The sequence below is a fragment of the Acanthopagrus latus genome, chromosome 8 (assembly GCF_904848185.1).
Source record: "Acanthopagrus latus isolate v.2019 chromosome 8, fAcaLat1.1, whole genome shotgun sequence".
Lineage (NCBI taxonomy): Eukaryota > Metazoa > Chordata > Actinopteri > Spariformes > Sparidae > Acanthopagrus > Acanthopagrus latus.
This window is the reverse complement of record NC_051046.1, coordinates 19,816,473-19,828,795: the sequence shown is the minus strand read 5'-3', so window position 1 is coordinate 19,828,795 and position 12,323 is coordinate 19,816,473. Positions and strand designations below refer to the sequence as shown.

The following is a 12,323-nucleotide window of genomic DNA, read 5'->3' as shown; positions in this document are numbered from 1 at the left end:
TATTCTTGGTAAACCTGCAGAGAGCACCAGGCTTTACCTCGTGATGACGCCATGGAGAATCTGACCGTGAGGAACCGCTACCTGGAGGAGAGACTTCACTCTTTAGAGAGCCAGATACACAAGGAGACATCATCAAGGCCCTCTGTAAGTGCTCCTGTGTGTTCCTGTTCTCTTTTAAGGAGCCAAACATGATTTTCTTTTACCTCTCTGTTCATTTTTCTTTACTCTCTTTCTTTATGTATCTCCTTCTTCTCTGGATTTAATCTGATTCATTGAAGGTGAAGAGCTCTTCCTCACATACTTTGAGAGGGACTTGTTCTGTCACTTTTGATGTTGAGGATGTGTCATGCGAAGGGGGTTTGGCACTCCATCCTGCTGAAACCTACAGCCGCTCTGTTAGCCCTGAAACTGTTGCAGACACCACTGACCAACAGAGGGAACCAGAGAGAAGCCAGATCAATAAAAAAACTCAGACCAGCTTTGTTGGAGCAGAAGATGTTCGCACTGAACAAGAGCCATCTAGTCCCGACGTTGCAGCAAGCACAGCGGCAGCCAAAACAGATGTGTCAAGGGAAGAAGATGTCAAAGAACATGAGACTGAAACAGAAGCAGATGTAGAAAGCTCACAAGCATGTGTGTCTGATGGTGATGTGGTCGAAGAAAAAGAGGAACCACAGGACACCAAAGTACATGAGCCTGATCCTAATGATCCTTCTCAAAGACCAGGATCAGCCACATCAACCTCTGAGCTAGCTATGTGTGAACTGTTGAATAAAGAGGGTGTTTGTGAACAACATGATGAAGATACAGATGATGTGGGAATCAGGGAAGAAGGGAGAAAGCTTGAGGAGGCTGAGGAACAAACTGAGCTGAGAGCTGAAGCGGTTGAGGCTACAAAGGAGGCAACAGAGGGTGATAATCCAGAAAAGTCCTGCCCAGCAGAACCAGATGTGGACTCAAGCTCCATATTGAGCAAACACTCAGAGAGGTTTATCGTTAAAAAAAGGGATGATCGCATACAGAAACGAGAGCACAGGTCTTTTAGATATCTGAAGGTACTTCTGTAGTCACCCAGCTGAATTGGTAGTGCTGTACTAGCAATGCAGTAGCAAAACTCAAGGCAGTAAATATCAGTGGCTTGTTAGTGCTTGTTGGTGTTTTCCTTCCTCTGCATCATCCAATATAAACTAGATTTACTTGGCAAACAAGGTTTCTGTGGTCGTGTGTAGGTAGAAATAGTTTAAAATACAACTACTTTTTTACACTCCCTTAAAGCTTTGGCAGTTTTTCCTCCACATCCGTGATAGACTATCATGCCTTTGAATATATTTTGCTTGGCTGATTTTGTGTTTTATTTCCCGTAGACTTCAGGACGAGGCACTGGCACTCCCTCACAGAGAGATCAGGACCTCCAGAAAGAAAACCTCAAGTTGGCCTCTGAGAACCTTGAGCTGCGCTTTCAGCTGGAGCAGACCAACAAAGACTTACCAAGACTCACGGTACACATTAAAATCAAAGAGGTGGTAGTTCCATGCTATGCCATCGTTCGATATCAATGCTGGTTGTGAGGCATGTTAATGTTAAACACTTAGAGAAAAGGAAAAAAAGAACAATATTGCAACCAAATTTGTCTGCCCTGAAATGGGACCCTTCTACTTCCAAGCAGCATGTCTTAAACCTGTGTACAATTGGCAACATATTTTTTACTGCTCTACCCCTACTCCTTTTTTCACAAGTAGCCAAAAACAGAAAGTAGCCAAAACAGCAAGTTACTGTAACTTTGAGCACACGTCTGCAAGCTTACATTTGTTAATATTTGTGATCTTTTTTTACACGCTGTTAGAACCTCAGTGAAATAGTCCTTACACATTCATTGAATACTGATTAAGGTAAATGTTTCTGGCAAAGAGTGTTTCATAAGATTTCAACCAATTTCTTTTTTTTCTTTTTTCGCAGAATCAAGTGGCAGACCTAAAGGAGTTGTGCAGCATGTTGAAAAAGGAAAAGGCAGACGTGGAGAAAAAGTTGGCACATATACGTGGAGTATGTATTTACCGATTTTCTCTCTTAAACATGAGTATGTTCCCAGCAGTGACTAAACACAGAAATAACAATAAGTAAAACGGTAGCACCAGCTCCTCTGAGGTTTGCCCTTTAAATTGAAACTAACTTTCCTGATCCAGCTGTAAATCTAAAAAATGTTTGTAATGTGATCGTTATCAGGCTGGTCACAGTGGCAAAACAGTACCTGAACTTGAGAAGACCATCGGGCTGATGAAGAAGGTGGTGGAGAGGGTGCAGCGGGAAAATGAAACACTTAAAAAATCCAGCGCACCTGCGAATCAAGACAAGGTCGCTGCCTTGGAGCAAGAAAACGTCAAACTAAAGGTTGTTGATCACATCCTGTCTTACATTTCATATTGACTCCTTCTGACAATTTTTTTCACATCTATGTTTTGTTAACAAAGCTGTAAGATAACTAGTAAGGTTTCTTTTCTAGGCTGACTATGAGAAACTAAAAAGTCAAAGTGAAGCTGAGCTGATTTCCAAACTTGAATCTAAAACTAAAGGACTGGAGAAAATAGTCATGGACAATGAACGTCTACGCAAGGAGATCAAAAGGGTAACTGCATATACTGTATATGTTTAGTTAGTTAGCTGTAAAATTATATGTAAATGCTCAAAAGCGCTTTCTGAAGAAATAAACAGTTTGTATGTCTATGAATGTATGTCATGCCCGTTTATAGTCTTCTCGAAAGGAACTATGCCTGTGGTTGCAAAATGAATTTCATCGCAGTCAGTCAAAAGCGTCGCAGTGTATCGCATCTAATGTATGTTTCATATTGTGACAGGAAATGGAAGCTGCAGAGAGGCTACGAGTCACTAAGACGAGTCTGGAGGTGACCAATGAGAAGCTTGAGGCAGAGCTGGAAGAAACCAAGCAGAGACTGCGGGCAGCTCTGTCCAGACCCATCACAGAGGGAGCGGACAGTAAGACCTGGAAGGCATCTGTGGTAACGAGGTCAGCATGGTGTTTATTATCCAATTCAGTAGGGTCTGTTTTAATGGGGATCCAGAACAGGATCCACTATCGAGCACCAGAAAGAAGCACACTGTCTCTGTTACCTTGTTCTGATTCAGGATCCCTTAGGAATTAAAAAAATGACCCTGTGCCCTCTACTTGTAAAAGCTCTGAGCTACAAGTATAGTTTATAGAGTGTGAGCCTGTGCTTTTTTCTTTTTCTTCATTCATAGAATGTTTGAGAATAAGATGAAGGAGCTGGAGAAGGAGCTCTCCCAGAAGACAGCCACTCTGTCTGAACTCAAACAAGAGCTGAAGGAGGTGAACGAGCGCGAGGAGCGAGCTCAGATAAGCGTCAGACAGCTTGAAGATCAGGTATAGGCTGGATGACAACTTAATTTAATGCCAGCAGTCAGCAAGTTAGCCTACTCACTCTTTATTCAGGGTGCACGCACGGTTTTAAAAAGTATTCAGAGTTGACAAATTTGGCAAAAAAATCAAGGCCCTTAAAAAGTTTTAAATGCAATTTCCCCAAGGCATTTTATAGCTTGTTTTCAATATGTATTATATTTATCCACATGGCTAAAGGTTGCCTGAATTTAATCATTGTGTGACCATGAGTTGTACCAGACATTTCTCCCGTGTGTGTTTCACTCCCTTTGAGTCATGCTTCAAAGCTCCCTTGATCCTGCCAGCCCCTTAATGCGACTCAGTAGCGTTTTGTTAGGCACTCCCTGCCTTTTACGCACATCTTTCAAACTCTTAGTTTTTAAAGGCCTGCCTACAAATTGACTGACTTCCATTTCAAAGAAAAGAGTTAAAAGTCTGGCATTTTTGTCATATTGCTTGTATAACTGCACAGCTTGTGTTTGAGGTAAATGTATCTAAATTGTTATTATGTGATTTCATTTCTTAGGTTGACATGTTGAAAAGATTTCCTACCGCTGCAAAGACTGGAGGCGGACTCTCCAAGGAGTTCCAGGCAATGAGGTTTGTCGTTAATGGTGATACAGTGATAATACACGATCATGTTAGGCTGGGAAATATGGCTATTTTTATCTCCTTATATATCACAATATGGCAAATCAATGCAAATGACATACAGTATAATAAAAAAACCAGTTAAACACAGTGTTTTATACATACACCATTTATGTTTCAGAGCAAGCAAACCGTAAAAAATGTGTAAAACAAGTTACATTTTAGCTGTTAGCTAGCAAAATACAATTCTATTGAAGGGAGACAAGAGAATTAGTATTGAGAAAGACCTCACAAAGTAGAAAGCAAGTCACAACTACTGCTGCCGTTTATCAAGCAAACACTTTATTTTGTATACAAAATGTACACCGATGTTTTGGTCCAACTGTCTGACAGAGCAAACCAGGAGTTTCACAGTGCTGAGATGGATGATGGTATTTTCCCATGCTTCTTTTACAGTTATGTAACAAAAATATTCCTGTTGTTCATCTCGTTTTAAGACTGTTGAACACTGAGCTGCAGAAGGAGAACACAGAACTGAAACAGAGGCTGAACGAGTACAGTGAGCGATATGGTGAAACATCTTCTAAGCTAGGTGAGACATTATCACGCTGTCACAAGTTGCGTGACATTTCTTCTGCTTATCTAGTAATGCTGCTGTGATTTTTCTCAACATCCTGTTTTTTTTAATCATCATATTAAAGTGTGATGTCTATCATGTTATTTTGAAAACCTTCAAGCTAGCTCTTATGACTTGATACTGCTGAGCCACAATATGTTGGGTTTTTTTTTAACTTCATATTGGTTTATAATTTATAATCTTACATGCAATGTCATGACACATTATGAAGAAGTCATCCAGCCAAAACATTTTAATATATTGAGTGTCTCAGTCTGCTCTGTCTTTGTGTTCTCAGACTACGGGAAGCTCAAACAGCTCCTGCAAGCATCCGAAACAGAAAATACAAAACTTCAAACTGAGGTCAAAAAGCTGAAGAAAGAACTGGAAAGCTTTGACCCGACGTTCTTTGATGAGATTGAAGACTTAAAATACAACTACAATCTAGAGGTGAAGAAGAACATCCTGCTGGAGGAACAGCTAAAGAAAATGTGCAATCAGTTTGGTGTTACAGCTGAACTGCCCAGCGTGTCCATCAGTTAACTCAGGGTCACCATGCCTTTTACATGACATGTGCACTGTTAAAACTACACCTGAACATACTTTTATGGGTGTAAGTTTGTGGATTATTTTATGTTTATATTTCTCAATATATATACACTTTAATTTAATTTACTTTTTTTTTTTTTGGAACCGTCAGGCACCAAATGTTGCCACTGAATGACAAGATGCACCAAAGTGGAATTTGAGGCCGATAACCAATATTATAAAAATGTATAACTGCATTAATATGAAGAGGAAAATCAATGTATTTGGATTAAGTTTATTTTTCTAATATACGCCCATATCTAGAGAGCCCTCAACCACCCTAGAAAATAAAAAACTTAATTTACTGTAAAGCTGTTTATAGAAAGTTTTTGTTATTAATTTATTTGAACGTGACTAATAGCAGACTACTGTATGTGTCCTTTTTGACAGGCATGTTATTGGATCCGCTACCAGCCTTTTACAACATTCCACTATTAGCATAGTATAGCTGTGTAAATCATCATAACAACAATAAATCAGCCACTGATGTATCACGCATTGCATCTGCTTAGATGTGTTATCTTGTTTACATTTTCTTCATCAATCTTTACACTTGGGTAGTTTTGCCTTTTTTTTTATTTAGGCTGCTTGCACTTAGACAAAATTCAAGAGTTAAGAACTTTAGCTTCTTGTGAGGCAGCTGTTTATTGTTAATTCTTGGTTTGGTCATGTAACTTATTTTGTGTTTTTCTAGAACAGTCAAAAAGTTCCTTTTCTCACTGTGTGTTAAAGAAACCGAGGAGAAGAAAAACTATTGTATGAAGAAAATTATTTTTTCCCCCATGTGTGAAACCGAGTAGAAAAAAAGTCTGTCGAAACTAACTTAACAAAACCTTTTTTCCCCACACCAGTTCTCAAGTCAAACACAGGAGACAAAACTATTTAGATCAGAATTGTAAAATGGATCACCAGAAAACAAAGGCTTCTGTATCTTTTACATATTGTTTTGTTTCTGTGTATTTTTCAATAAAGCTGCTTTTGTACTAATCCAACTGTCATTAATCCTTGTTGAATTAAAGATGTTGACATACTCATTGTTTACTCTTCAACTGTAACATACAGTAATTACTATTTACACAATATTTATGGAACATTTTCGACAACTTTAGATGCAAAAAATGTCCAGTTGGTCAGTTCCCACTTTTCTTTTTATATACAGGTTTCTGCAAAGCAGATATCAAAGTACCTTCATGGTTGTAATACACTGGAATTACTGGTGAAAATACCTGGCAGCTATCACCAACATGATCATTCCTTATTGAGTCACAGCACATGCCTGAGAAAAGGAACGTTAGATCTTCTCCACCTGTGTTTACGAGTCAAACTGGACGTCCTGCAGTCGGCTGAAACACTGTCCATTTAGTCTGGAGAGAGACGTGAACACGTCTTTGCTGTTGTTGTACTCGTCGACTGTCCCATCAACATGAATGACCACCCGCCTGTCACCGAGACACGTCGCCCCATTGGGCCACCTCAGTCCCAGGTGATGACGATGAACCTAACAACACAACAACCAGTGAACATTTCGGATCTGATAAAAGCTGAACCTGTCTTTAGATGGGTGTATTTTATATCAATCATCCTCACTTGTCTTATTAATCATGAAGCCAATTCTATGATTCATTTAATCTTTAAGCAAAATATCCCTCCCAAATGGGGGTAAATTCTACATTTGAGATCGATATGTGTCAACATGATCACTTAGTATAGATCTTTTCAAAAAAGGACTTCCTTCACCTTGATCAACACTGCAGATTCTGTGTGTTAACTTTTCTGACCTTAATGAGCGTGCCGTCATTGCAGTGCCAGACGATGCCCTCCACTCGACCCTCAGGACTCTCCTGGAACCAGGAGCACAGCTGGTGGAAGGCAACTGGTGGAGGGTTTCTGACTCGAACACTCCCGTGTGACACCAGGAAGTGGACAGGGTGCTTCTTACTCCCCAATCCTGTCAAGAAAATGACACTTAAACAATAAAACTAGAATCAAACTATATATTGTAGTACACGATGCAGTGTATCCGCAGCATTCTTTTAGTGCTTCTGTTACTTCCCTCAAATGTCCTGCTAAGGTTGAAATGTCTTAATTAAACATGCAGAAAGTTAAACTTAAAAAATAGATCACTATAAGAAAAAAAATTCTTCAGGGTCTCTGTAGGTTTGGGACATTTCAGACACTTATCATACAACTGTCAACCCAATCAGCCACCTTTGTAATTAGTATTTTTTACATAAACATCTGTATAGTATAAAGCATAGCAGTTGAACACACTGAAGGCACAGGGGCTGTTACTTTGGATGTTGGTGGACTTTCAGAGAGGACCCTTGTCAATCTGAGAAATATTTTTTTTGGGAATACCCTGCTCAAGGCACCACAATCCTTATGAACATCTTGAGTTTGTGAAATTGACAAACAAGTTTATGTTTATATGTCCAACTATTTGCTTCAGAACTGCCCTCCCTCTACACACCAGGAAATGATCAGTAAAGGAAAATACAGTCTCACATTACCATAAGGGTTTCCATTGACGTTGGTTCCAATGAGCTCCAGTGTTTGTTCCAGAAGGTCAGCCAGCGGGACTGCAGCAATTTGTAGTACGCCTTCGTCGTCAGAGCTCGGCCTGAGAACCAGAGCCGCCCCGACCTCATAATCCACCACAGAGGAGTGCCAGCAGTACTGTTTGTTGTCCTTCTCGACCGGGACCCAGCCTGAACATTCAGAAGGAACAAATCACTATCTCTGCAGGCAGCATCATCCACATGACCACGTTTACATGCTTGCTAATATTCCACCATTACTCTAAATATGACAATATTCAGAATTTAACAGGGGTCATCTAAACAGCATGTTCCATTTGGATAATCTGAATTGGGCCTTATTCTTAATGTAGTATTTTCTGATGTGTAATGTAGTTTTAGGAGTTTCATTTGCTTTACTTGCTTCACAACTGACAGAATAAAGACATGTAAATGTATTCATTTGGAAATATTGCCATTTGCACTTATTCTTGGAACCCAGGGGATTGTTTCTCTTTATTTCATCTCCTTGCACCAGATCTGAAAAATGTTTGAGAGTACATTTGATGATTTTAGACCAAATGCAACATAAGTTAATGCCATTCCTTGATGTCATTTTATAGTTGATGCTTGTCTTCATATTCCTCTGCACTAGGTATTTGTCTACATCATGAGCTCCCTCTGAAGTGAAACTGTGTTGATACTCTGATTACAATGCAGGGTCAGAGTACCATTAAAAAAAAAAAAAAACACTCCTGATTAAATCTTTCATTAAGTTAAACTGATGGGCTCGGTGTTATCACATTGGCAGCGAAGCTCTGTGAAGTTCCTCTACCTGCTCTACCATCAGATATTATTTTATGATTCATTTACTTCATGATTAATGGTTGAACTTGAGGACCTGGAATGTGTCCATGCTCATCAGGCACTGGATGTCCGTTGTGGTGTTTGACTCCGTGAGCTGGGATCCACGTCTCTGGAACCGTCTTAAAATCTTCCTCTACATTCCACGTGAAACCTGAGAAAGAACATAAAAACGAAGAGTCCAGCCTCACTGTAAGCATAAAGTGACTGCTCCCCTGATACTTTTCCACTCTATTAGCTGATGCTTAAATACCTTTACAGCTCCTGTGAGAGTGCTGATACTTTTTGAACCTCTTCTCCGCCTGTTTATTGGGTTTCCTGTCGAGTCGAGCCCAGAGGTAAGGTTGCCCTACAGAAGAAAGGATCAACCGCAATTCAGTTCAGTCCACACAACTGCAGGTAAATTGTATTTCTTACAAGGACTTTACATAGCTCTGCACAATTAATTGCAAAATGATCAAAATTGTAAAATGGCCATGAGCAATACCTAGGCTGGAGAACATCCAGTATTCTGATAAAGATAAAATGTGAGACAAGTCGGCATCATAATCAAATGTGGCGCTGCAGAGATACCCTGACCAACACATCCAGTTATCCAGATGTAAAAATCAGATTGCAAATTTAATATCTAATCATCACAATTTGATTATTATTATCTTTTTTACTAGTTTTACAACTACCCCAGTGCCTCGCTCAAACAAGCTCATATGGTGGCTGTTGTTCTGATACTCACTCACCTTTATAAACTGTAACATAACAGCAAGTGCCATCTAGCTTTTCTGTGGCGAGGGCACAATCAATGTTTGCCTCCAGGGCGACGGGGTTCACATTTTCAGTGGCAATCACCTGAAATTGCTGACGAGACGCACAGATATTTAAACACTCAAGGTTTGATGGAAACAACTGAAGAACTACATTAAAATTGTTGCTCCCCTGTCTTTTCTAGTTAACATTGTTGTCATAGGGGTCAAATACACTACCACTCAAAAGTTTGGACACAACTTCTTATTTACTGGTCTTTATTTCCATGACTATTTACACTGTAGATTCTCACTGAAGGCATCTAAACTCTGAATGAACACATAAGGAATTATGTGGTGAACAAAAAAGTGTAAAATAACTCTGAATATGTTATATATTTTAGATTTCTCAAAGCAGCCACCCTTGTCAGGGTTCATTTGTGGAATTTCTTGCCTCCTTACTGGGGTTGGGACCATCAGTTGTGTTGAGCAGAAGTCAGGTTGGTACACAGCTGACAGCATTATTTGACAACTGTTAGAATTTATATTATGGCAAGAACCAATCAGCTAAGTAAAGAGGAATGACAGTCCATCATTACTTTAAGAATTGAAAGTCAGTCAGTCCAGAAAATTGCAAAAACTTTGAATGTGTCCTCAAGTGCAGTCGCAAAAACCATCAAGCGCTACGACGAAACTGGCTCACACGACGACCGCCCCAGGACTCACTCAGCACCTCAGATTAGAGCCCAGATTAATGCCACGCAGAGTTCTAGTTCCTGTCACATCTCTACATCACCTGTTCGGAGCAGACTGGGCGAACTAGGCCTTTATGGTCAAATAACTGCTAAAAAACTACTACTGAGGAAAAGCAACAAGCAGAGGAGATTTGTTTAGGCCAAGAAACACAAGGAATGGACATCAGACCAGTAGAAATCTGCTGCTTTAGTCTGATGAGTCCAAATTTGAGATCTTTGTTGCCACCCACCGCGATGCAGAAAAGATGAACGGATGGTCTCTACATGCATGGTTCCCACTGTGAAGCATGGAGGAGGTGGTGTGATGGTGTGGGGCAGCTTTGCTTGTGACACTGTTGGGGATCTATTCAAAATTGAAGGCATCAGCATGTCCACCACAGCATCCCGCAGCAACATGCCATCCCATCCGGTTTGCGCCTAGTTGGACCATCATTTATTTTTCAACGGGACAGTGCAGAGTGAAGGCAAAAGGGCCAACAAGTGCTTAGCATCTCTGGGAACTCCTTCAAGACTGTTGGAAAACCATTTCAGGTGACGACCTCATGAAGCTCATCGAGAGAATGCCAAGAGTGTGCAAAGCAGTAAGTAAAGCAAAGGGTGGCTATTCTGAAGAATCTAAAATATAAAACATGTTTTGAGTTATTTCACACTTTTTGTTTACTACATAATTCCATATGTGTTCATTCATAGTTCTGATGCCTCCACTGAGAATCTACAATGTAAATAGTCATGAAAATAACGAAAAACCATTGAAAGAGAGGGTGTTTCCAAACTTTTGACTGGTAGTGTACTTCAGTAAAGTTTACACACAAGTCATACTTATTTCGCATATAAGATTCTAATGTGAGTCCCCTATCAATAACATATTTTTAAAGCACAGATTAGTTACATGAGTTACATTAGTGTCTGCTTTATTTGTTGTCTCATATTTACTGCTGCATAAAATGTGTTTGTGTGTGACTGTCATGGCAAAAAGTGGAAGAGGAGGATGAAGAGACAGAACAGTGAAAGAGAGCAGGAAGGAGACAGTGGACAGATAGTGAGGTCAAGACCGTAACAGTGGCCACACAGGAATAAGGAACATTTCATTCACAACAGCTACATTCAGCTGAGTCCCCCTGAAGGTCTCATTCTAAATTTGCCCCTAGTCTAATATTTATTATTTAAAATGAGACCTTTCTTGCTTTTACAATATTGTTTCTTTCTTCAATGTTTAATATATGCTCTTGTGTATGTAAAAGATCTTGGAAGTTAAAAAGGTCAAAGTCTGCACCAACAAAGGCTTAATTCTCCCACAGAAAACACTGCACCTGAAACGCCTCGCCAGTTGCTGCTTATAACTCTGTGACATCACACACTATGTCAGTGTGAAACATTTTAGCATAATTTATGCCTGGCCTTGACTTAGCATAACTACTCTACTGTTGTTAGCAGTGCTGGCTCAGGCTTGGCTGCGCTGACAAATCAGAACAGACTCATTCAGAGACAGGAGCTACAACTGACCGTTTCAGACATAAATATGTATGTAAACATGTAAACCCATTCTAGTAGCGATCCAAAATGAAATGATGAATCTGAAAACAGTCCATCACATACACCTGCTATCTGAGGCAAAAAGCAATACAGCCGGGAGGGTGAACAGTATGCTGCAGGACTAACGACAGAAAAATGCGTCATCGCTGAAGCCACCAGCATGAAAACATTACGTTATGTCCATGTGTATTGCGGAAGGGACGTCACCAACTCGGTGTTAAAATCCACCTAGTTGTCAATCCATGCTAGCATCAGCATCAGCACCAGCTTCGTATTGTTTAGAAATCAATGGCCGCACTCACCTGATAGTCTCGTTTTCTGGACTGTTCTTCCTTCACCTCCGTCACAAACACACACGGTATCTTCTGCTGAACGGAGCCCAGACGTCTCATTTTGACGTACCTTATAATATCCACCTGAAACCACCTGGTAATGTTTATCTTTCTATCGTTTAACAGAGAGAGGACACGCTAGTGATGTTTAAGCGTGCATGAGAATGACATATATGGTCACGTGACGAGCTTCTTCTTCTTCTTCTTTATTTTTGGTCAGTTTGCAACAATGAAACGGCTCGTTGGCGCCCCCCTGCTGTGTGGATGGGAATCTCTCCAATAAAACAGTCCTTTACTTAGAGAGAAAATCTGGTCCAATTATTGATCAGCCCCTGAGTTTATTTAAAATAAGAAAAACATCTTGTTAAACGAAACG

General features: G+C 40.1%; 2 protein-coding genes across 8 annotated transcripts in view; one reads left to right on the top strand and one right to left on the bottom strand.

Moving 5' to 3' along the window:
* cep290 (centrosomal protein 290) overlaps positions 1-6,194 on the top strand; it is a 34,178-nt gene extending 27,984 nt beyond the window's left edge. For 4 of the 7 annotated variants that reach the window (XM_037105938.1, XM_037105940.1, XM_037105939.1 and 1 more), the window contains 11 exons: positions 21-144; positions 279-1,055; positions 1,365-1,499; positions 1,957-2,043; positions 2,224-2,388; positions 2,501-2,623; positions 2,853-3,022; positions 3,256-3,397; positions 3,939-4,012; positions 4,501-4,595; positions 4,918-6,194. In XM_037105938.1, the coding sequence (XP_036961833.1) occupies positions 21-144; positions 279-1,055; positions 1,365-1,499; positions 1,957-2,043; positions 2,224-2,388; positions 2,501-2,623; positions 2,853-3,022; positions 3,256-3,397; positions 3,939-4,012; positions 4,501-4,595; positions 4,918-5,162 (2,137 nt within the window). In that variant the 3' untranslated portion in view covers positions 5,163-6,194. The remainder of the gene's footprint in view (positions 1-20; positions 145-278; positions 1,056-1,364; positions 1,500-1,956; positions 2,044-2,223; positions 2,389-2,500; positions 2,624-2,852; positions 3,023-3,255; positions 3,398-3,938; positions 4,013-4,500; positions 4,596-4,917) is intronic. The other 3 variants (XM_037105943.1, XM_037105942.1, XM_037105944.1) reach the window with 2 other exon arrangements.
* Positions 6,195-6,337: 143 nt separating this feature from the next.
* Positions 6,338-12,136, bottom strand: c8h12orf29 (chromosome 8 C12orf29 homolog). The gene is made up of 7 exons (XM_037105951.1): positions 11,918-12,136; positions 9,325-9,442; positions 8,841-8,936; positions 8,625-8,741; positions 7,718-7,915; positions 6,986-7,155; positions 6,338-6,705 (listed from the first exon to the last, which is right to left on the bottom strand). Exons 1-7 carry the CDS (start codon positions 12,005-12,007, stop codon positions 6,520-6,522), a joined length of 975 nt encoding a protein of 324 aa, XP_036961846.1. The 5' UTR covers positions 12,008-12,136; the 3' UTR covers positions 6,338-6,519.
* Positions 12,137-12,323: the final 187 nt, after the last annotated feature.

Coding starts and splice junctions, on each gene's coding strand:
- c8h12orf29 (XM_037105951.1), bottom strand. CDS start 12,007: ATGAGACGTCTGGGCTCCGTTCAGCAGAAGATACCGTGTGTGTTTGTG. Junction 8,937..9,324: donor TTATGTTACAGTTTATAAAG/GTGAGTGAGTAT, acceptor TTTCTTCTGTAG/GGCAACCTTACCTCTGGGCT. Junction 8,742..8,840: donor CTCTCACAGGAGCTGTAAAG/GTATTTAAGCAT, acceptor GTTCTTTCTCAG/GTTTCACGTGGAATGTAGAG.